Here is a 26,380-nt window from a genome sequence, read left to right on the forward strand (position 1 = left end):
TCCTAGTCAATCTTTGGTAGTAGCAGCTGGTATTGTCTGTTTGCCATATCTTGAAACAACCCCTCTTGGTATTGTCTTGTTTCATTTATTGCAGCAACGTAACATAGAATGTTGTTTCTCTTTCTGCATTGAATAGCAGAATGCACACTATCATATTCCATTTGGGAGTACACTTTAAGTAAATATTGTTGAATGATTGCTGTACCATTTGTTATGCTGTAACACATTTTGGTTCTGAGCACAAGATCCATCACCACAAAATATTTTAGTTCCACTTTTCTAACATGGGAAAAACACACACACACACACACACACACACACACACACAACGAAAAGGATAAAAACCATTCTCTGGAACATAGTGATGGAACATAGGCTTTCAACATTGGCAGTGCTTGAAATTGAGAAGAAAGTTGTGAATGATACTAAAGACTTCAATCACAGAGAGATCGAGACATTTGAACGAGTGAAAAACAGATGCAGGGATTTTCTTCATAAACAAGAAGTGCCAGTCATGCTGCATTACAGTTTTTGCTACCTAATGCGTATCTACAGTGCATGTGTGGAGTATATGGAAGCACAGGACATTTCATAAGAAGAAATTAGGTCGTTTGCCTACTTCAGAAAATGAGACTCGGTGAGTGATAATATATTAGTAATATTAATATTTGCCTGACAAAATAGAGGGTACTGAAAGCTTATACATTATTTTGTCCTTGTCCTAAACTCTGCTTAATTGTGTACAAAACAACAAAGTCTATTACTTCTTTCGTCAAACAAGTTGCCACTCTCATTCCACGCAACAGCTGCAGTCTGGCCAGAGTGGTTGGAGAAGCAGTTGTTCTCTCTCTCTCTCTCTCTCTCTCTCTCTCTCTCTCTCTCTGTGTGTGTGTGTGTGTGTGTGTGTGTGTGTGTGTGTGTGTTGTTGTTTTTTTTTTTTTTTTCCCCTGAAGGAGACTTTGGTTGAGAGCTCGGTATGTAACATTCTTTTCATTGTGCCTATCCTTTTCATAATTGGTTCTACTTTTGTCACAGCGCTTTATTTCCATGTCATGAAATGTGTAATGCACGTTGCAAACATATAAACATATTAGTGTCTAGCTCTCCTCCTTCCATATGCTAAATATAACATATCACTGAACATCATGTACATTATAAACAGTAAAATTATGACATGACAGCTTCTGTTTAAAATAAAGACAACTGACATTGGTTGCAGGCGTTAAGTGTACATCTTGTTCAGCCATGATAAATGCACAACATCTTTGTGCTTTAGATGCCTTTTTATCATTTGCCTTCTTCTTCTTGCTCTCTCTTTTTCATCTGGTGAGCTTTGAACTAACTCTCAGAAATATTATTTAGCTCATAAGAAAACCAGAGATCACATTCATCTTACTTTGGATGGTGTAAAGCAATGTTATGTTCTTTTATTTCTTTTGCCAAAGAATCTTTTTCAGCAGTTGGTTCAATATTATTGATAATGCAATCACTTTAGAATGCTCTGTACAACTCACTAAATGACAAAAACTGTGGCTCCAAGTAAAGCTTTGAAGTAGATGCTCAGCAATAATGGGTGACAATTTGGGAATTTAATCCAAAAATTTAGGAATGGTTTCTTTCAGTGCATTTCTTACTTCTTGGCATTTCCTTCCTGTTCTAAAATAATTATCCTCTTCTCTCTCTTTGACTCAACTGCTGACTCACCATTCATCGATTTCTAAAGTTGAAAGTCATATTTCATTGCACATGGGTAGTAAATCATCTTGTAGTTCTAAATTGTACTGAAGACTACATTTTCTTCTTGATTTCGTACTTTGGTTTTTTATTTATCTTCTTTTCTGTGAGCTAAAGTAGCAGCATACATTTCCTGTTGTTCTCATTTCATACTTGACCAGAATGTATGAAATATCTGACTACAGTTCCCCTCAGCTGTTGAAGAATATATTCTCTTGTTCTTTGATTTGCAACAAATTTTGGTGAGCATTGTAGACGCATTTTACTTGGTTGTCATATTTTAATGTGGTTCTTTCTTCTTACCCACAGTCTTTGCCTTTCAGTCTAGAAAGGGACCAGGGTCATTTCTGTGCTCCCACTCTCGTCATGACGGTTCTGCGTCGAGGTCATAAGCTGCTCAAGTGTCATGGTGAGGACAGCTGATGTGTCATAATTACATTGTGTGAGCAATATGTTCTCCCTATGGAGTGTGTCTGATGACACACAGCTCTCAGCACGGCGTTGGTGGCCCACCAATAACTCGTTGATGGAGGAGTTACACTTGATGAGTGTGCTGATGGATGTACAATTGTGTTCCTATTGTTCGACTTGATTGGCAGATGTATGAGATAGGATTGCAGGTGCCTGCGCAGAGGGTCCTAGGATGCAGTGACTTGTGTCAAAGTACAAGAGTGTGGCATGTTTTATGACCAGGCAGAGGTGGAAATAATATAAAAATTCCATACCTAGTGTGGCGGGGTGGGTTTATTAAAGTGGTTTGTTGATTGCAAAAGTTCCACCTACCTCAGTATGGTGGCAGATCACCAAAATGTTTCTCTGCTTATATATGTACTGTGCTGACAACATAAAAGCAGCAACGAAGAAAACGGCATCAATACTTACTCTCCAAAGTCTGTGTAAACTCTGATAGCATGCTATGCTGTAAATTCTTATAATACTTTTTGGGTGGAAAGTGGTTGCTTTGTTCTCTCAGTAAAATGTCAAAATTCTGAAACGAGTCTTTTATTCCATTTTAGTTTAAAAAATACCTGCCATCAGCCCACATGTAATTAGCGAACATCATCACTGTCCTCACTTCGCAGCTCATGCAACCCAGTACACATGCACGTAAGTCCAACCCGAAGACTTAACGTGATTTCACTGTCAGTACTCCCCTACTATATCTGAGTTTCACATTCAGTCAAATGGTTCAAAGGGCTCTGAGCACTATGGGACTCAACTGCTGAGGTCATTAGTCCCCTAGAACTTAGAACTAGTTAAACCTAACTAACCTAAGGACATCACAAACATCCATGCTCGAGGCAGGATTCGAACCTGCGACCGTAGCGGTCTTGCGGTTCCAGACTGCAACGCGTTTAACTGCACGGCCACTTCGGCCGGCCACATTCAGTCCTTTTCAGTGGATTCTATTAAAGAAATTGCTCGCCAAATATTCCATATACAAATATGAAACATGCCACATGGAATTTTACAAAGGCCGAAAGTTCACATGCGTTTATCTTTCCAACAAAACAATTCTAGAACTTTGAAACTTCACAAAACTGTCCGTAAATGCAACTACTTCTACGGCAACACAATCTGGATCTGAAATACCAATAACTTCTTCATTTTACACATTATGCAGATGGACACGTTCACCATGACCTTCACGTTCAATAACTACCCAGTGACTCCTCCATGCTGCTCCTCCCACAGCCTATAACTACCCGGCAGCGCACAGGAACTGCTAAACTCTGATTGGTTGATCAAAACTATCAGCCAATCAGAACAATCATTCGAGATCATTCTCACGCCAAAGCTGTCCTACACAAATCACTATTCCCAGTTGCATTCATGACATTTCAGTATGCAAATATTAATATAATGTTTAACAAGACCAAACAAAAGGAAAACTAATCTTGGAATTTATTCAGAACATGATTTTACTTTCAACTGTTATTCCGGCTGCCTCCTTACAAAAGCAAGTACACTTAGACATACATCATCAGTAAAGTGGGCACAAACATCTTTCCCACACTATGATTATGTAATGTATTACATAAATTTAATCTTGAAATTTAATGTCTGTCCCACATACATACTCTCACTCACTCTCATTTACTCCCACAACAATATTAATAACCTTTTCTGAATTTTATATTATGAAAATGAAAAGCAGTTAACATTTTTAAAATGAAAATCCAAATAAATTGACCTGACATTTTATGAACTCCAGTAATGATTTCAGATGATACTAAAAGACAACCTGTTATTATTCCTAACTGAGTTTTTTAGTCTAAGTGTTGGTTTGGGATGTTTTAGGTAATTTCCTCTAACTCCAAAACTATGACAGATAGAAACCTGAAATTTTTATACCATATTCTCTTGAATAACAAAAGGCAGAGTATCGACTTTGAACAATATTAAATAATTCTGAATAATATTTAATATAGTTTATTTAGATTTCTAAGGGTTTGAATATTCAATCGCTCAAAGTGACACAGATACCGCTTTCCACGGGTAGCATAGCGACAGATGCGAATGAGTCATTGCTAAGACACAACTGGCTATCTCCTTCACATCCAATGGCCCCAATGCTATGGGTTGTTCTGCAAAGTAGCTTACTGCAATAAAGTTATTGCATATTGACTCGTGACGTTACACTAGGCCTAGCTGTATGATGTTAACAGAGAACGTACATGTGAGGTGGTGGGATGATGACAGTTGCAGGATCCGGACCATAGAGGCATGCACTGCAATCAATGAATTGGTGGCTTTAAGCAGTTGCAATGCCACAGATTCATCTGTTGTCAATGAGGTGTTAAGTGGTACAAAGTTGATGTCAAGGCTGATGTCTGCTTAAATTTGGTTCATTGGAAGTGACAAGCGAGGTGGCGCAGACGAAAACACAGCTCTTGGGACACTTGGAAGTGGGATGAGCATAGGTGGAGACCCCACAGAGCATATGTCAGAGTCCAAGTCAATGAGAAAATCATGTTCACGTGCACAATCAGAGATGTGAAGCCTGGTAGCATTTGATGTCAGTGGAGTGAGAGTAGATCTGCTGCCATGTAATATGTTCATGTGACTAGAACAGTCTTCTTGGGTAGTTACAGGTACTATTGAGTAATCACAAGATAGGCAACAGTTGCTTGCAGTGTTGGCAAATTGCTGCCATGCGAACGGGTGTGCAAGTGAGGCATGGTTGTGTGGCACCCATTTGTTTGTTTTGGCTGGGTGAAGGTCACTGTGTAGGGCAGCAGCAGTGATGTACGTTGCCTGATCCCAGTAAAAGTGTTTCTGTCCAGATGAAGCATAATTGCTTGTGTGAAGCAGCTGCACTGGCTTGATACATGAATGGATGTTCTGCACTGGCGAGTGCACACCATGCTTGTTTGTGCAGGTACGTTTGCTCCTAGGCCATCGCTCCAGCCAGGTACAGTGATGTCAGAGTCACAACTGCCTGGGTGAAGTTGGTCGGGCTCAGGATTGTTCACTTGTGATGTCAGTCATTACAAATGAGTAATAAACAATTGAAGACCAGGCTTGAGGTTGGTCCAGGTGAACATGAGAATGTTCCAGATCCATCTGTGGTGTGGCATGAATGCTTGAAATCTTAGGCAGCTGGCAGTAGCAGAGGCAGGTCAGACAAATTCATGTGTTATGCAGAGGATGCGGTGTCCATGGTGAATGAACATGTATCCAAGCTGTCGGAAAACTGCATATCAGCAGTTGCATAGTACTTCTGCAGTGCCAGAACAGCAATGAGGTCTGCAGCATATCGTTTGTTGCCTTCAATTGTTCAGCAGTATTGTCAAAAGTCAAAACACAGTACTGGAGCACCTCACTTGCTCAATTTATGACCGTAGAAGATGGAAAATTCGATTAAGAAACACTGAATTGTCCGGAATGGGAACCATCAAAATTGTGTGCAAATTTCGGGACATGGCAGTTAAGCGCAGATCGCAATGTCCTAATGTAAAAACTATATCTGTATGAGGATTACCTCACACACACTCATTGTGTATTGTCGGGATCCCCAATGTGGAAGTTGGGTAAAGTGCAAGTGTGATGTAAATGAGTCACAAGATGGCACGGTAGACTTACACTTTATTGGGTGATTACATATACAGGTAAAAGACACATGACTGTTCACTAAGAAGAAATTTAAACTAAAGTCTCTGGTCAAGTCACAGATATTCTACGCCCGGCACATCAGTCATTGTAGTGGATGTACCCATACCTCTGTTGTAATAGGTTCAAGACTTGTAGCTGAATCTATAAAATCACTGCCTTCTGAATTACTTAAATTTAAGATAGCTGATAAAAAAGCTCATTTGAGGGTGATAATGATGTTTGCAGTACATGTGGCACTTATAAGTACAAAATTTCACGTAATTTTAAGGCCATCCTCAATATTCTAGTTATGTTTGATCTGTAATCAATTACTTCCATTTGTGTTTTCCGCAATATCAAGAAAAACTTCCAGAAAATTTGCTGATTGGATATAAAATTTATATACAACATATGTCTGGGCCACTCTGCATAATTATTGTAGGCTTATAGCACAGTATTACTCTTTACATACACAGAGAAGTACCAGCAAATTGAAAGTTAAGCTTTGGTACAATAACATACATTAAGATAAAGATAGATTCACACAATTCAAATCAAAGATAGCCTTATGTTTGTTGCTGAATTTTGTTTTATAGCAGGCTTACATTTGATTGTTTCCTTACCAAAAATAGTGTAGTTCATTATTTTAGGCTTATCACTTCTGGATAGTCAATTTAATCATTTGCATACATTAACTGATCACCTAACAATCAATAATTTATTGCATATTAGTCACTGTTAAATTACACAAGGAATGTTTTAACTATCAACAACAAACTCTGTATAATTATTACATTGCCACAACAGTGGAAAGAGCGCAGTAAATTTCCAAGGAGAAACATTCTTCTCAGATACAAGGTTTCATACCTTAACAATTTAATATTACAAGATATGAGATCTGATACTTTGCTATAGAAGAGGTAAGCTTATCTTCATTCAGATATGCGGTTTTTCACCTTATGTGGGACACATTTCTTAGAATGTAAATAAAAATTGACAATTTTTGAGTTACGAAGTTTTGTTGTCTTAAACTGTCAGGCATGTGAGGCCCATCAAGTGATGGGATGTTATACAAAGGGAAACGGGGAGAGGCAAACAAATGCAAATAACATATTGCTAAGGGAGGGGGATAAAGTAATAAATGATCCACAGCACTTGGCAAACTATGTAAACAAGCTTTTTTTTCCAAGTATTGCAGAGAAGTTAAAGCAAATATTCCCCCAACAAATATAACACCTGTAAATAATGTTGCACTAAATACAATGATGTTACTTCCAACCCCAGAGAATGAAGTCAGTAAAACAATTCAAAAACTAAAAAATAAAAAGTCAGTAGGCTTAGATGAAGTACCAGTGTGTGTACTGAAACAATGCATAGGGATTATACAAGGCCTCTTAACAAATATAATAAATGAATACTTCACATCAGTGACATTTCCAGAGCAGTTAAAACAGGCAAGAGTTGTACCTTTGCTCAAGAAAGGTAACACATAAGACATAGAAAATCACCAGCCCATTTCCCTGCTGTCACCATTCTAAAAAATAATAGAAGCAATTATGAAAGACAGATTAATGAATTACCTGAACAAATACAATCTTTTAAATGAATCACAGTTTGGTTTCCAAAGTGGAAAAAATTCAGAGTCAGCCATAGTAGAATCCACAAAAGTTGAACTTTATGCTCTTGATAAAGATGGGTGTGTCACAGGCATATTTTTGGATCTTTCTAAGGTGTTTGATACAGTAGACCACAAGATTCTATTTAATAAATTACAAGCATTAGGAATAAGAGGGGTAGCTAATGACTGGTTTCGATCATACTTAACAGATAGAGTACAAAGAGTAGAGATAACACATACTTCAAATAGATCTAAACATTTAGTAAAACACTTATCAGAACCAAAATACATTAATATAGGAGTTCCACAAGGTAGCATATTAGGACCAATACTGTTCCTGATATACATCAATGACTTTCCCAGTAGTGTTATTCATGGTGAAAAAATCCTCTTCGCTGAAGACAGCAATATTATAGTCACTGAGAAAACAAGAGAATTCCTTGCCGATAAAGCAAATGAAACTCTCAAGCAAGTTTATGATTGGTCAATAAGTAATAAAGTGACATTGAACATAAAGAAAACTAATGTTAAATTAAATGTATATGGCACCTCTATAGACTGTGTAACAAATGCAAAATTTCTAGGAATGAAATGGTGTGAACACACAAAGGTATTTGCAAACAGAATGTCAACAGCATGTTATGCCCTTAGGATCCTATCATCAGTGTGTAACATGCAGTGTCTTTTAGCTACATATTATTCATATGTACACTCAATTCTTAGCTATGGCATTCTTTTTTTGGGGGACAAATGCACAAAATATGAACACAATTTTCAAACTCCAGAAAAGAGCCATAAGAATAATAACCAAAAATACTAGTCTAGCTCATTGTAAAGATCTGTTCAGAACACTGGGGATGTTAACTGCTCCATGTGAATACATTTACCAGTTAGTTGTACACACCAAAAATGACATTAGTAATTACTGCACAACATGCAACAAGAGCTAGACTCCTCTTACATTTACCAAGAAAAAATAAACATAAAACTCAAAACAGCATTTTCTACCAAGGAATAAAACTGTACAATAAATTACCAAAAGAGATTAAATAAATTGCAAAAACACACTTATTTAAAAATGCAGCTAAAAAGTACCTGTTATGCAATACATTTTATACATTGAAGGATTACTTACCTAAAAGAGTAGGGGTTTGATAAAAAATGTTATACAAATAAATAATAATAATAATAATGAGGATTATAAAATACCCAACATTCCACATAACACCTTCACTTTATGTTTTTTTCCTTTCTAGAAATACTTACCCCCCAAGCTATGCATGCCACAATGCTAACACCTCTTCCTCTTTCTGAGCTCAACATCTCACTCATTGTGAAGGGATGCTGACTCAGTTTTTCAGGATAGCAAATGGGAAGTTGTGGTACAGAAAATGGCCCAGAGATCACCGGTGTGTGTGTGTGTGTGTGTTTTTTTTTTTATTTAACAAGTTATTTGTAAAAAAAGTAATGTATACCAGGAGTAAATCTAATGATTGTCTCTAACTAGAAGTCTGTAAATATATGTGTATACACATTAGCTTATTTTAAATTGATCTAAATTTGTAAATACTTTGACATGTCCTATATCATTGTAAAAAGAGATCTACGGATGAATAAAGCTACTACTACTAACTATCTAAATCAGCTTCTCCTCTGCCACCCTGGTGATCCCTTTGGCCCTGTGGCAGCTCGTGTATCTTCCACCAAGCCCCATCCTGCCTAGACCTTCCACAGCATTGCCTATGATCATCAGCCAGTTGCATTTCCTTCAGACCATGATCATCTATTGTGTCTTCTCCCCCAGAGGTCACTGCTGGGAAAGAGGGAGATGCAGATGCGCCATCTGACTTCACTATGGAAACTGAACAGCTTGTGGCGACATTGTTGTCAACCACTGTGACGACTCGGAAAACACTGGTCATCAGGTGCACCCTTCTACAACACCAAGCCAGAATCCATCATATAAGTCAGCCCAGTGCCAGTTTGAGGTAGCTGTGGTGCTATTTGTAGATTGCACAGTGAATGTGCTATCATTTTGGCTAATATGTGGAACTTTGATACGGCACAGATTGGACTTTCTTAGGAATACAAATTTAGAAAGAGCTTGCACTTTTTTCAAGGAACATCCCGTGTCTATATACAGTTGTTGATAAACCGGAGAAAGCCCCATGAGTTCCCTATGTAGATCACCTTTTACAAAAGTGTTGTTAACTTGGGACCTGAGATGTGTACATACTGGGCTTTGTGAACGTTTTAGTAATCAGGTGAGAGAGTGAATTTTCAACCATGGAAATTTACAACTAACGCAAACCATATAGGATTAACAAGAGCTAATAACATCCCTATTACAAGCAGTGCAAAGCATTAGTGAATGTAGTAGAGATGTCTTCCATACCACAGGTGTTTATGACTTTTTCACCTTTTAATAAACAGTGGGAAAACTGGTATGCTTACCATAGACAACTGCAGTTATATATCCAACTTGTCATATTTTTGACTTGGAAAGACAAAAGGTCATGCTCTTGTCAGGAAATCATGAACTGTATCACCTAATACTGAAACTGGAGCCATTAACAAATATGGCAGAACTTCAATTTCCTATAATATTTCACTTGTTACAAGAACATGTTTCCAGAAAAAAACATGTCTTATGGCCAGGCTAGAATTTTGGCTCCTAAAGATACGACATGAATCATTCTTACGTGGGCTGTGCCATCAACCTACATGGATTAAATGTAAACTGCAATTGGAAATGTTTGAGATAGCAGAGCTAAGCTGACTCGGATGTTATAGTGCTCTTTACAGCTGACTCTGAAAAACAACATATTGAGGTAAATTCGAACTTTCTTTGATAGAAATATTGCAAATAGCTCAAGCTCTAGAAACTGCCCAATGTTTGTTTGCCACAGATGATGATGTTGACGCAGTCACCTCTCCAACATTGGTCATGCATGATGTCATACCATCTGCTTTAGAGTACAGGTGACTCTGTAAACTACTACAGGCGGTGATGGATCACATGAGCAGCAGCATCACCTGCACCTTGCCCAACTGTAAACATTGTTTCTTTCACGACACACACAGCACATGGCCCCATGGGTGTGCAAAAAGGAACACTTGCAAGAGATGTTTTAGCAGCTCTGCTGCAAATACACCCCAACCTGTGAAACAAGTAATTGTAGAAGTGTAAATTCTCAAATGCTTCCCATAAAATGAACTTATATACATTCATGGGCAAATACCCTGTGATGTTACAAATGGACTCCATGTTTCCATATCCTCGCAAAACCAATTTACTTTTACTTTAGTTTAGGATCTTTGGGTGTATGGATGCCGCCACGAGCCTTCACTAGCAAAGTTGCCAGTCTTTATTTCTTACATCCCCATTCAGAAAAATTTTCTGGTAGTAGTTGACTGCAAGGTGGACAATGTTTTTGGGATAGACTCTTTCCATTCTTTTTGATTTACATTTTATGAAACAGTGTACACTGTGTAATTTGAAGGGCACTGCACTAGCTTAAAGACTCTGTGATAGATACGCTCAAATCGTCTCACCTGTATTATGGAAAACAACTGATTTTGAACCTGATGTCACTTTTAAAGTGGCAACTGCTCTGTGTTCTTCCAAAGCTATTCTGATGACCTTAGCTCTAATGAACACCCTTAAAACAAAGCCAGACAGACACACACATGAACAGGTCTTAACACCTATTCCCCATACTCAATGAGCAACTCCCCCGGTAACAGCATGCAAGCCCAAGGGCACCTTGAGAGTTTTTGGTGATTTCGGAGTCATAATCAACACACAATTGGAAGTGGAAACTTATCCCCTACAGATCCTGCATGAAATCTTTGTAAAATTAGGCCTCTGGACATTATTCAGTACAACTGACCACTGAGACCTTTGTTTCATACCTTTATCATTATAATTGGCTCCTTTTGGAATCTCTTCAGTACCTGCCATATTCTAACTTTTTATGGGTCAATAACTACAATTACAGAACATCACATTCACAACCCCAAGCTTTTGTTCTAGAGACTGGCAGCAAGAGAACATACATGAAACCAGTGCAGGTGTTCTTCCACGCAGTCCATGAATATAAAAAACTTACAAGTGTTTCTGGATAAGATCAACATTATACTCAGTTAATTGCAAATCTGATAGAACTCTCTTATACTCTGAACCAGCTACAATGCCAAGGCATACTTTTCAGTTGATCACCTTACTGTCACCAAGTTTTCCATGCTTTAAAGGATTGTCTCAAGCAAGTACAGTGCTTGACAACAAACACCAATCGTAATAGCAACTGAAACATATCACGTTAAATACTACGTCACATCCCCCCACCCTGCCTCTAACGGTATTAGTGCAATTCTGACCCATAATTAATGAATACACTGATGGAACTGAGTGCCCTACCACATATTCTTCTAAGACCTTACCTGATTCTCACCAAAGTTATTCTCAAACAGAGCAGGAGGCCCTCACTATCACTTCTACAGTTCAGAACTTTAAATTATTCCTTTATCGACAGAAATTCTGCCCACCATCGCCAGCCCTGGCTGCTGTAAATGTCTAATTTTCATTTTTGTATTATTGAGGAGTGAGGGACACACAAATGTGGACACACTGTTCAGATTCCTCGCAGGACCCAACACAGCCTACCACCAAGACCTGGGGTGTTAGCAGCTTGATTTGGATGTGCATTTGACCATTGAAGCCTTTCCTTGCGTTGCGCTCCTGCCACCCAAAAGAATCAAATGTGATGCTGCATTGCTTACTTTGTGCAACCTGGAAGGAGTACTGCTATCTTTGATGTTGTAACATATCGATACTGATCGCCTTACCTATAGATGTGCCTTTTCTCTGAGGAAGCATTGTCTTGCTCTTTTAATGCAAAAATGCCCCACCACTAGTGGTCATCTGCCATCTTGGTGTGTGCACAAGAGTCATTCGGCTTCAGATGGAGCAGTCACTTGCAGCCATGTCATGGATAAACAGTATGAAGAATTTGGTAGGAAGTATAATAGAGTTGAAAGTGTTATTCCAGTTTGTAGGAGAAGTGTTATTTTGCAGCAAGGCACACGGGATTAGTTATATGGTTTATGGCTGAAACAGTGTCAAGTTTGTGAATCAGTAACTTTCATGGAGAAACATCTTATAGTAGAACATAAATGAAAAGGCTCCTGTGATCAGTGATTACCTATTTAATTAATGTGAAAACACAGTGTAATAATGGTTCCTTCAGTAAGAACGTGAAATGAGATCGACTGTTTACACAAGACTGGACGAGTTTAGGCAGAGTTAGGAAAGTGTGTTATGTACTAAAGGGACAATAAAACAAATTAATTTGACTTGTACTATTATTATTTCAGTGTGACAGTTTCCATTTTTCAACTGAATAACTTTTATACTTGAAAAGTTTGAGAGGTACGTGTTCATAACAGCACATGGTCAGGTTCATTTTATGATGAACCATGTTCTCTAAGTAAAGCTCCAACACTCAGGCCAGATAGTCCATGAGCCACAACATTAACTGAAAAGACATTCAGAGCTTTACAAAAAAAGGTGGCCAGACATGCCTCCTTGACCATGGTGTCATCAAGTACACCTAAATCAAGAGATTCAGTTGTGAGCCTTGGGCAGAGAGCACTTCTGCATCCTGATTCCACCCTCTCTTTGACCACACGTGCTGCACCTCCTGCACATTGCTCATGTCCTGGTTGAAAATTTCAGCATGGCAACATTTATTCTAGCTAAATAATGACTTGTGACATTATGGACCAGGGCTGGCTATGTTCTACCTGTCAGGTGCATCAATTTGCACCTTCTCTGCAGGACTCTACCTGGCCTGACACTGTGGAGCTGTGGGAGTGTATTCGCTTCGATTTTGCTAGTCAGCTTTTTGGCTCCATGTAGATAATTGTTGGTTGGTTGGTTGCTGGAATTAAAGAAACCAAACTGTGAGGTCATCAGTTTCTTCATCCTATGTGTATTGAACCAGGAGTGATCTTCAGAGAAAGGATACAAAAGGCTAATCCTGGGAAGTCCAATGTGTATAGTAGTGACTGATTCCTTTTCTCACTTCCCTTTTGTGTTCCACATGTCCCAGGTCAGTACTGTCCCTATTACTGCTGTGTAGTACAAAATCTTTGCCCTTGAAGGCACTCCACATGCCCCAATTTCTGAAAAAGGGACAATGTTTACCCCCTACATCTTTGAATAGTTTTGCACTTATAACAGGATTCGACACCTTCGCTAACTAATCCAACAGTAATGTGGAAAGCTTTATCAACAACTTCAAAACCCAGCTCCACAAGCAAAAGATGTCTAACACTACACCTAATGCCTTCTGCAGGTTTTTAGCAACTTACAGGGCCAACCTTATCAAGGGCCACAGCCTGGGTGAGCTGCACTCACCACATCCCACTCTGCCACAATAGCCTTCTGGGTGGACACACTGGTGTGGGGCTGTCAGTTTGACCATCAACCAACCTGGATCTGTGGGAACATCTGCATCCACCATGGGCCTGTGATACATGCCGTGGCTTCTGCTCACAGACTTTTCCTATGGGATCAAAATAAACGTTGCTTCCATCATCACGATAAGCAGCCAACCTCCTCTCCACCCCCAGCAAACCCTCTGGTCCTATAGTGACTCCTGTGTCTTCCACTGAGTCTCATCCTGCTTTGATCTTCCATAGTGATGCTATCATCACTCCATCCCTTTTCTCAGTGGAGGCACCTCTGGACTGTGCATCATCTGTTTTCTTCCCCAGCAGTCATTGTGGAGAGATGAAGGGGTGTAGTGGCACCACCAGATGTCACTATGGTAACTGAATAGCTGCCGCAACATTACTGTCAACTGCTGTGGCACCACTAGCCAGATTAGACCACACCAAAATTCAGCATATAAGACAGCCCAGGGCTGGTGTGGCTCTACTGGTCACAGGTGGTAATTTGATACAATGTGAAGTGGACTTGCTTAGGAAAACAGATATAAAGTAGCTTGTTTTGTTTCCAAGGATCAGTCACAACATGGGTGTCAGAAGGATAGCTCAAGGTGATGAAGCCGTTCATACATTCGCTCATAAAATTTTACCAGCATTATATGACAGTTCAGCACCAGACAGTATTATCTGTAGCCTATCAACAGCATTTGATTACTTAAATCATTATAGTTTGTGAGAACAAGGGTGGATTTTAGAATTAACGGCATAGCTAATGCTGTACTTAACAAAGAGAATGCAGAAACATATGCTACATATTTAACAACTGTAGACAGCAGACATATTTTTGATTTGGGAAATCATTAATAGAATTCTACAAGGTTCAACATTAACTGGTCTGTTGTTTTTCATACATGTGTGTGAATTTCTGTTTAATACACATGAAGCAGAATTAGTTTTGTTTGCAGGAGAGAGAGTAATATAATTAAGCACAACAGATCACAGAAAAAAGGAAACCGTAAATAATGTGTATAAAACAAATGACATGCCTAGAAACCAATGGAGGTATGTGAAATTTCCTGGTGTACAGAGTTCAGCACAAAATTAAATGGGTATGAGTGTCCTCTGTTGAGAGAGAAAGATAGGCAAGCTGTGAGTCCAGCAGGTGCTGAGGTCTAATGGCCAAAACAAGTAAGGGTCTGATTTCAACTTCAATGCTTGGTGGTCAAGGAAGATAGGTATGTACATAAACCAGCTGTTCTCTAATGGTTGTTATTCTCAATGGGCAGTTGTTCAGAAGTCTTAAATATGGATGCAGACACAGACCCTGAACTTTAAAACATTTTATAAGGTGAGATTTACAATCACAATTTTGCAGGAAAATACAAACTTCCTGGATCAGATATGGTGGCCGAGCGGTTGTAGGCGCTCAGTCCAGAACCGCGCGACTGCAATGGTCGCAGGTTCGAATCCTGCCTCAGGCATGGATGTGTGTGATGTCCTTAGGTTAGTTAGGTTTAAGTAGTTCTAAGTTCTAGGGGATTGATGACCACAGATGTTAAGTCCCATAGTGCTCAGAGCCATTTTTTTGGATCAGATATGGCAGATAATGAGTACAACTGAGCTTTACTGGGGCTACCAATAAATAATTTTTTGATTACTTAAGTTCCTAAAAATCTAACCACCAGGTGTGAAGGACAATGAAGTCATAAATGACAACTGTGGTGCACGAAACAAGGCACTTTGTTGTAAGATTATGGATGTGGGTCATGAATAGTTACAAGAATGAAAAAGCTAACCATAAAGACTCACCGAGTCGAAGTTCTTTTAAAAAAAGGCGATATAAATTTTTGGATCCTGGAGAGCACTAAATGTTAATTTCAGCACAAAATTTTCATCCCAGAAACTGGCAACAGTTACTGAAGTTTCAAAAGAATTTCCTGTCATTAGAAGGCAAAAGACCAACTCCAAAACAGTTGATCCCTAGAAATGCTACATTATAAATGTAGTCAAAGATACAAACACCAGCAGAATCAACAATACTAGTTTACAAGCAAAACAGTCATTGAACACAATACTGGATATTTGTCTGTATCTGTCATGTTCACACCTCTAGTATGAGCCTTGAGGAGGAATTCACTACTCCCTATGTTCTGATGTAGCCATCAACTAAGAAGTAATATGGGCTTTTGAAAATGACTGCAGTATCAAACACAGTTTATGTGATAAATAATATTTGTGTGAACAATGACTGATACTCTTTGCAGTCAAAGAATACTGGATTTTGAAGGACTGGGCAGAGGCCACAATCACTGGGGAAACAGACAGGTTGTGTTTACAAAACGGCTCCCTTGATGGCCAAGATACAGCACATAACACGCACGAGCCTTACAGAATTATTGTGCTTCATACCACCAGTCTACATAAATCTGTGTTGCGAAGAAGAGGCCAGAGTAATAACCACAGTCAAAAGCAAAGCCAGTTAGCAGAATGAGATGGAAAACAGCATATGGTTTTTGATACATAAGTGTAGCTGCTTCAGAGGTGCAAAGTTTCTTATTGTTGCTCTATGCTTGAGCAAATATAAAAGAACTCTGAACTTACTTATTTTGAATCATCCTATAGCAGTTCAGAATACAGAAGCTAGACGAGGTAAGTGCAGTCCCTATTAAAGAGCCATAGCACCTCCACTGAGCAGTACCACATTCAGTGGATTTCAGTCTTTGGTATAAACGGCTGATGTCGGTTGTGTGGGGGAAGGAGACCAGACAGCGAGGTCATCAGTCTCGTTGGATTAAGGGAGGACAGGGAAGGAAGTCGACCGTGCCCTTTCACAGGAACCATCCCGACATTTGCCTGGAGCAATTTAGGGAAATCACGGAAAACCTAATGAGGATGGCCGGACGCAGGATTGAACCGTTGTCCTCCCGAATGCGAGTCCAGTGTGCTAGCCACTGCGCCACCTCGCTCGATAACAGCTGATGTGTAGGAAAGTGAAACATGGATAACACATCAAATTAAGTGCAGCTAAACAGAGTGTCACTCACTCAACTTTGCAATTAATTTTCTTAAAGCATGATAAAGTGCACTTACCTGTCTTGGCTTCTGGGTGCCTCAGTTATCTACATTTTTTGTTTTACAAATGGTCTCTCTCTCATTTATAAAATCTGCATATTTACTTCTGTACACCAGAGGTTGTAACAACAATGATAAATTTAATGCACTAACCAGGATTAGTGACCAAGGAATAATCTTAAAAACTTTTGGGTGTACATACTGATGAAAATTTAAATTTAAATAGCACTTTTAGAGCTTCTTAAACAACTCATTACTGCCACTTTTGCAGCTCATGTCATTTCTGTCTAGGAGGGAAACAAATTAGGAAAATAATATACTTTCCTTAGTTTCATTCAAGAATGCCATTTAAGATGAACTTTGAGGGGTTGTAGAGGGTGTCTTAAGGAACAAATCGAGGCTAGGAACCCGTGTCCAGACACATCATCCAGGGACGCTACAGAGCGCTGAAGTTACAGGCATCGGCACCTGCCTCTAGCCCACCTCTTAGGCAGCAAAAATGACTTTTTACACTGAGGGACCATATGCAGGACATCAACACAATGTCATTTATTATTCAGTGATTACAACTGCCATGACTGCCAGTGGAGAAGATGGAGCTAACTGCTGTGTAGAAAGGCCTTATCTGTTATTAATGCAATGCTCTGCTACCTCGATGGATGACGGGTTCGGCCACAGGTTTCTATATAAAATTCATTTTTCTTCTGGAACCCTTTAAAATATCCAATGTTTTTTGGTACACTGCAGATGGAAACCTATGCCCAAAACTGTCCTCGACAAATGCAACAGAGCATCGTATTCAATGGGGACAATGCGTGTCTATGCAGCAACCAGCTCCATATTCGTTACTGGTGATGGTAGCAATCAGCCATGATCACTGAAAAACAAACAATATTCCGAGATGTTCTGCCTGTGGTTCATCAGCATACAAAGTCACATTTGCTGCTGAAGGGGTGGCCCAGTGGCAGGTGCTGGTGCCTATAACTTACTTAGGCACTCTATAAGATCGCTGGATGGCGTTTCTGGATGCCGGTCCCCTTTCCTCAATTTGTTCCGCAAACCCTCAAAGTTTGTCGCAACATTTCTGGGACGCACCGTATAATTATATACTGGAATAGCTGATGTACAAGAAATAAAGTTTCCATTGCCCCAAAATGTGTCATAAAAATAATGTGTGGTGCTCGCCAACACAGATAACAGTTTAAGGAGATAGGTATTATAAATATAACATCACAACACGTATTTCCTTTCATGAAATTAGTGTCCATAAAATATGACCCTTTTAGCTCCCAATTACAACTGATTTCAGCTCAGAAAGGGATGAATAGTGCTGCAACAAAAATCTTTGATCACTTCTCCAATTATTTTAAATGTTTGACTGATGGCAAAGCTAAATTTGAAAATGAGCTAAAAAAAGTTTCTTCAACACAATTCCTCTTATTCCACGGATGTGCCTGTAACCTACAGCTTATTTAGCTAAAAACTTTTACATAATGAACTTATTTCTATTATTACACCAAATACTCTTTTCTGTTATGTCAACTCATTGGTATATGGTAAGCATATAGCCATATTTAAACCCTGGTTAACAACCAGTAGAATGACTCATTCCAGATCACAACGATATATTGTGCAAGTGACCTATAGAAATGCAACTAACTAACTAGCAAGATTATAACTGATAATATTATGTTTGCCACTTCTCTGCATGCTGATACAGTAAACAAAACTAATACACAAATGTGTAACTGAAGTACATGTTCTTAATCCCTTGGAAATGCCTGTGGCTAGGGCCTCCTGTCGCATAGACAGTTCGTCTGGTGCAAGTCTTTCGAGTTGACGCCACTTCGGCGACTTGTGTGTCAGGAAAACTTAAATGTATAGCACTCTTTTCGTTGTGCCTGTTGGTGACTCAAGGTCTCCTGTATATGGCAAGTAGCAGTCTATCCTTGCTTCCTTTGCTTAAAGTTAGTTGTTAGCAGGCGAAACGATGTGGCACTTGTTATCAGTTATTATATAACTTCAGATGTTATATTCCAGGCCATACATATAGTACTATCAAGTTTCACAGAACAAAGCTCTGCAGTGGTAATATACTACACATGTAATTGAAAACAGGTGAGTGTAGAGTCCAGTACCAAAATACTTTTTAACCTTCCAACATACATAAATGTATTTTTCCTTACAGATCATGTAATAATTATTACTTATTTTCTTGTCCAGCATGTGGAACATCTTAATGATGATTTTGTAACTGAGATAATGGTTTTGAAGATAATGTAAGCACCAGCTACACTTTTCTTTTTATTTTAAACCACAATTAAAATTGTGTGTGATACATCTACACATAGCTGTCTCCAAAAGTGAGAAATTACAATTTTCCATCAAGTGTCTGCTAAATCATTCCATCGCTTAGGCGCATCTATTAAAGGCACAAGGGAAAGCTGGAAAGCTAAGTTAAGTGCAAATATGACTTCTCAGTTCCTCACATCACATTTTCCTCTTCGCTAATCAAAATGTGCTGCACTTAATGCCCATAAACCTCAAAGAATTTCATCATAATTAAAGGGTTTCCATGTTGCTTCTTGTCCTTGGATAACAACAAAGTAAAGTGCAAATTCCAACCATGCCAATAATCAAGCCCAAGATAAGTACTAGGGCACAGTGACATACAGCCATTAACACCAGCAAATAATGAAAAAATTTTCCTATTTATAAACTGTTGTTCCCAGTCCACCATGAGTTAATACACAGTATCACACCTACAATAAACTTTTCCATCCCTCATGTGTTTCATTTGATTTAGGAGATACTTGATGAAAAATTTCTCACTTTTGGATACAGATGTGTATAGATACATCACGCATAGCTTCAACTGTTGTTTTTAAAAAATTAAGTACAACTGGTGCTGACAAATTCCTCTACACTGAATTAGAAACCGAAACGCCTAGTGATTCAATGTTTTGATCTCCAGTCAACAGGGAAGGAAATCAGTGTTTTGTTTTCCATGTCATATACAATAAAATTGTAAAGTGGGTAATTACAGAAAACGCAACACATACAAAAATAATTCCCACAACTATATGTATAATAAATAAATAACATATAATAAGTATTCTTATTATTATTGATGTAAAAGATACACATCAAGACATAAATATTTGGTACAAAAAATTTACATTACACTCCACAGTGAAGTTTACAACTCAATAAATACAAAATCTTACAGCAACATGTTTGGTTGTAAATAATATACTTAATATTCTCACCCATGTAGCTAAGTGACATACACATTAAAAACTTACACTCATGTTAAAGAACTTCAAAACAGACAATTTTGGTAGTTTGAGATGCTTCATATATTCTCTTCACACGGTGCAATAAATCAGAAATAACTGACGCTATACATAAATTCACTGGTTTCCCTCCAAAATATTAAACACAATAAATACTTTTGCTCTCAGATAAACACAGTCACACTTTGCAGATCATTTGTTCATTGTATTTTTTTCTGTTATTTTTATAAAATGTAGCATGCATAATTATTTCACTTATCAAAATATTTGTGGCAAGTTCTTTTAAAATGCTTTGCAAACATACATTTTCTGCTAGCTTAGATTAAAAACAGTGACAATATATTTTTTCTATTACTTACACATTATTTACAGATAAAATAATGATCCACTATTTACATAAGTAACTCTCCCCCCCAGCACACACACACACACACACACACACACACACACACACACACACACTGTCTTGGTGACATGCATTCATATGGATGGCAGTGTTGTCAGTTCACTTGCCTTTTTTCCGCACTGTGTTCATATAATCTTGCGGCAAACAGAAGTCACTCGCTTTTGTAGTCCAAGTAACATGAGGAAAGGGTGGGAATACAAATTTCTCTGATGAAAGTTCTAAATTTTTAAGAACCACTGAACAAGGCTTGATCTGACTTGTACTAGGTCCTAACAAAGCACTGTCTTCTTTGCAGCAAATTCTGTCTTGCGAGGAACATTTTACCTGCAGAAGAAATAAAGCCAATTGTTAATTAATAACTTGGATGTGCAATCTGAGTACTAAATTGTCACTGATTCTAGGTCTTCGTATTTTGACTTGTATCTGTAACTATACACATACAAAAGGAGACACTTAAGAAAAAAATTCAGGCGAACAAAAGGCACAATAAATATTAATTCCCTTCAATTACCCGATAACAATCAGAGCTACAAACAAAAATAAAATTAAAGCAACTTTTTGTTAAATCCCCAATACCAACATTATACAGGGTGTTACAAAAAAGTATGGCCAAACTTTCAGGAAACATTCCTCACACTCAAATGAAGAAAAGATGTTATGTGAACATGTATCCGGAAACGCTTAATTTCCATGTTAGAGCTCATTTTAGTTTCGTCAGTGTGTACTGTACTTCCTCGATTCACTGCCATGATTTCATACGGGATACTCTACCTGTGCTGCTAGAACATGTGCCTTTACAAGTACGACACAACATGTGGTTCATGCACATTTCAGTTGAAGTGTTCGTATGCTTCTCAACAACAGATTCGGTGATCGATGGATTGATAGAGGCGGACCAATTCCACGGCCTCCACGCTCTCCTGACCTCAACCCTCTTGACTTGCATTTATGGGGGCATTTGAAAGCTCTTGTCTACACAACCCCGGTACCAAATGTTGAGACTCTTCGTGCTCATATTGTGGACGGCTGTGATACAATACGCCATTCTCCACAGCTGCATCAGCGCATCAGGGATTCCATGCGACGGAGGGTGGATGCATGTATCCTCGCTAACGGAGGACATTTTGAACATTTCCTGTAGCAAAGTGTTTGAAGTCACGCTGGCACGTTCTGTTGCTGTGTGTTTCCATTCTATGATTAATGTGATTTGAAGAGAAGTAATAAAATGATCTCTAACATGGAAAGTAAGCGTTTCCGGACACATGTCCACATAACATATTTTCTTTCTTTGTGTGTGAGGAATGTTTCCTGAAAGTTTGGCCGTACCTTTTTGTAACACCCTGTATGTAATGTTGCACACAGTAATAGAAGAAAAATGAATTGTCATCCACAAAGTTTGGCATTGTGGTTCAAGTTAAAATAATTATTTATTTAGCACTTAAAAAAATACCAGATGGAGCTGTTGAAATGGTGGTGATGGATTGGAACCCTCAAGGAGTTAGAAAAAAAATGGTCATCCAAAACAGACCTGGAAAAGGACGATCGAGAGACAAGCTGCAGAGGATGGGAAAACCTGGAGTTAAGTGAAGTGAAGAGACTTGCTAGAAATCGTACCAGGTGGAAGAATTACATCACGGCCCTATATACCAGAGGGAACAACAGGAACTAAGTCAAGTAAGTCACTTAAAAAAATAATTACAATAAATGCATATACATATTTGCTAAAGTCACGTTGTAATGGAAGCAACAAACAGAAATATAATACTAATTATTCCAGTGTGTGTCAACAGTTTATATTTCTGGCAAAAGAGTTGAAGAGAGAAGGAAGAGGGGTGAAGTAAAAGGACTGGTGTGATAGCAAAAAGGGGCGGAGTTTGGGTGAACAGGCAGAGTTCGGGATCAGAAAATAAAAGATAAAGAACTCTAAAAGGAAATGAAGAAAGGGAGCTGAGGTTGAGGTAATTAAGGAAAATAATTAACATAAATTAAGGCCAGGTGGGTAAAGAAACCAAGGACATGTTGTCACATCAGTTCCCACCTGTGGAGTTCCAAGAAACTGTTGTCTGGGTGAAGAATCCAGATGGTGCAATTGATGAAATTAGCACTGAGGTCATGACTGTCATGTTGTAGAGCATGCTCTCTAACAGGATATTGTGTTTCGCAAGCATACTCCCCCTCAATATAATTTTTCTGGGCTTGTGACCGCATTGTTGATATGTAAAACTGATGACAAAAACACCCTGCAGAAGCTCACTTGCAATAATGACCGAAATGTTGGTAGTTTTACATATTGACAATACGGTCACAAACTAAGAAAAATTTTAACTGATAACTTGGTGGTAATCATACCAATGTCGAATGCCAAAAAATGTTTACACAACAGCTGGTACAAGAGGCACAGATGGCGGCAGGAGGGTACATAGGGCAAGTCTTACAACAGGGGTGGTCACAGAGTTGGGAGTCATAGGGTAAGGGAGAAGGATGGTGTATACTGGCAATATACAATATCTTGCTGTAGAGCATGCTCTACAGCATGACAGTTGGTACCTTGGTGCCTGTTTCACCATAAGTGCCATCTTGATTCTTCCCTCACACACCTGTGTCTCAGAACTCTAAAAGTGTGAACTGACATTACAACATGTCCTTGGTTCTCGCCACCCACCTGGCCACAATTTTCTTTAATTATTTTCTTTAAGTTTCTCCAGTCTCAGAAACTATTTCTTTCTTCATTATCTTTTAGTTTTCTATATCTTTTATTTTCTGCCCTGTCTACTGTCCCCCTACCCCTCATCACAACCATATATAACACACTTAGCTTTCCACTCTTCTGAAGTATTGCAGATGTTTTGTCAGTGATTTCTGTCTTGCTTATCACCATATCTCCCACCTTTAAGCTCTCAGGTTGTCAAATCTCATCCAGTGCAGTCCCCAACAACGAGTCTTTCCTTCTCATCTCTTCCTGTAAGTCTCCTCTGACCCGGGTTTCTGGGTGAGCTAGCTAAAGTCAAGCATCAGCTGTCACGGTTAAGAATTAGTACAATTTCCAATGCCAAATAACCTCCATCTTCAAACTCCCAACTCAACACAATTTTACAAGACTTGGAAAATTAAAGAGTGTGGGAGACACATGTAGTGGCCCTTATAGGAGTGATAAAGAATTCATTTACTAAAATTAATTCAGACCTTGTTTGAATTGGATGCTGTGGACATAGGGGCTAGAGAGGGTGTTATACAGTTACGTAAAGATGTGGTTTGAAACACTCACCAGTGACCAACTGGTAATGTTAGCAACTGTCCTTACCTTAACCACGGACTTTAACAGGTAACTACACAGCAATTACAGTCACTGACATGACATCAGCAGATCACTACATCCTTCCAGTGTTCCATGAAGTTTGTCTTATGTTCCACATTTCCTTGCCCAATGTGACATTAGGGACAATACTGTCCACAGAAAAGAACTTCCCCTGGACCTCCTGTATTTCATAACCCCAGCATCTAGCACCAACAAAGTGAAATATCACTAAAGCAGCTATTTAACAACTGTTAAATCCTGGTGTCCTGTGACCATCAAAGAGCACATTGTCTTTCTGCATCCACTGAGTGCCTAAAAAGGACAGCGCACACACAATATGTGTTGATTACCAGGCACAGAACACCTGGACAGTGCTTGACAGATTTCCAGTTCCTGATGTTAAAGACTTTTCCCACTCGTTGGCTGGTGCTTCCATATTTAGTGTTATTGAATGTGAAAAGGCATACCTACAGATTCAAATGGCACCAGATGACATCTCTAAAATCACTGTCATCACTCCTTTCAGAATATCTGAATTCCTGTTCATGCCATTTGGTTAGAAAATGCCACCCAAACTTGGCAGTGTCTCATCAATAGGGACCTAGTCATCTTCCATTCTGCTTCCCATACTTAGATGATATACCAATTTTCTCCTCTTCACCTGAACAGCATGGTGAGCATTTGCACTCGCTTTTCAATGTGATGGAGAAATTCATTTTCGTAATAAACCAGGACAAATTCCAGCTACACAGGCAGGAGGTTGCATTCTTGGGCCACTCGGTGATGCGGGATGGGATCAAGAATGTACATAACTCATCAAGCAGACACCACATGTAACAAAATTTCATGAACTTCAGAGATTTCCTGCAACAATACACTTTTACAAGTGTCACAGTCCACAATTGGAGCAGTCCTATAATGAACAGTAGATGGTCAACAACCACCTCTCTGATTCATTTTGTGAAAAGTCATTGGGTCACAACAAATGTAGTCAGGTTACGACCGGGGGATTTTTGGCTCTGTGCAAAGCTATTAAACATTTCCATGAGGAAGCTGAGAGATACCTGCTAAATTCACTGACCACTGGTACACGCAATACACAACCCAGTAAGAACTTCTATTCTCGCCACTTCCATCATCTGGATGATGTTGGGCAACTCCCTATGGACATATGCCATGTTAATAGTGCTGACAACATGGATCCTGACTTTCTGTCTCAGATTAACATTGAATGCTGCAGTAGACTTCAGTGAAATGGAGAAGGAACAAAAGAAGGATCTACAGGTAACAATGCTCTTGATGGACAGCAACACCAGGTTAACTATGGAACCAGTACAGAGTTCTGGCATGGACTTGCACCTATGGTGTGATACTTCACATTCCAAAGTATGTCTACTGGGCTCATCAGAGTTCCACAGAGCTATTTTTGACAACTTACAGAAATTGTCACACCCTGCCATCAACACAACCTTCCTGAGGTCTGACATTAAAGCCAACTGTAGGAAGTGGACCCATACTTGCATCAACTGCCAGCCCAGCATTGTCAGACATCACACTTCCCTGCAACACGAAAAATACAAAATTCCTAAAGGAAGACTATGGCATATACACCTGAATCTAGAAGAACCACTGCCACAATCAAATGGTTTCTATTATATACTATGAGCCATATGCAGGGTGACATGTTGGGTGGAAGCAGGTCCACTTGTGGACTTCCATCCAAAACTACGGCACCTGCCTTCCTACAGATGAGGATCACATGTTTCAGCTGCCCCACATCAATAACCACTGACCAGGGCAGACAGTTTGAGTCCCCCATCTGTTTACAGAGTTAAGTAACTTGTGCAGTGTCCAATGGTTTCAAACTACAGCATACCACTCTCAAACTAATGACACCACCCAACGTTGGCACAACACCCTTAAGGCTGCTGTTATGTGCCATTCCACGCATTGGACATAAGCTTTGCTATGGTTATTGCTGGGTGTTCATACTGCTTGCAAAGAATATTTGCAGTTGTCATTAGCAGAAATTTTGTTTAGTGAATGGGGGTGGGTAGAGGACAACGACCAGCAAAGGTCAATGTTGTATTGGAAATCAGAGACTAGGGAACAAAATTTGTGTTTTTATATCTATGATTTAAGTTGTTTCTTCAGTACATCCACAGTATCCAACTTAAGCCCAACATATTTTTTGTGTCTGATATTACTGCTAATGCAGTCATTTAATTTTGCTGCAACAGTACACAAGTGTTATTGCGTCTACTTATTTGCACAGAATTTCCCTCAGCTGCTTTCCCATATGGGAAAGTCTGTCACCTTGAAATGCAGGCAAAGAAGTTTCTGCACTATATACGACCTGACTGGGTGTCATAAAATCTCAACAATTTTCCAAGCCACAGAAGCCATTGCAT

General features: G+C 39.0%; 1 protein-coding gene across 6 annotated transcripts in view; it reads right to left on the minus strand.

The window, feature by feature from the left end:
- Positions 1-308: 308 nt before the first annotated feature.
- The window catches only part of LOC124595634, a 316,080-nt gene continuing 290,008 nt past the window's right edge, over positions 309-26,380 (minus strand). For 5 of the 6 annotated variants that reach the window (XM_047134463.1, XM_047134461.1, XM_047134460.1 and 2 more), the window contains one exon: positions 20,140-20,998. In XM_047134463.1, coding sequence (XP_046990419.1) covers positions 20,774-20,998 — 225 coding nt within the window. In that variant the 3' untranslated portion in view covers positions 20,140-20,773. Of the gene's footprint in view, positions 329-20,139; positions 20,999-26,380 lie in introns of those variants that run through there. The other variant, XR_006978228.1, reaches the window with a different exon arrangement.

This window comes from Schistocerca americana, chromosome 2 (genome assembly GCF_021461395.2).
Source record: "Schistocerca americana isolate TAMUIC-IGC-003095 chromosome 2, iqSchAmer2.1, whole genome shotgun sequence".
In the NCBI taxonomy this organism is placed as follows: Eukaryota; Metazoa; Arthropoda; class Insecta; order Orthoptera; family Acrididae; genus Schistocerca; species Schistocerca americana.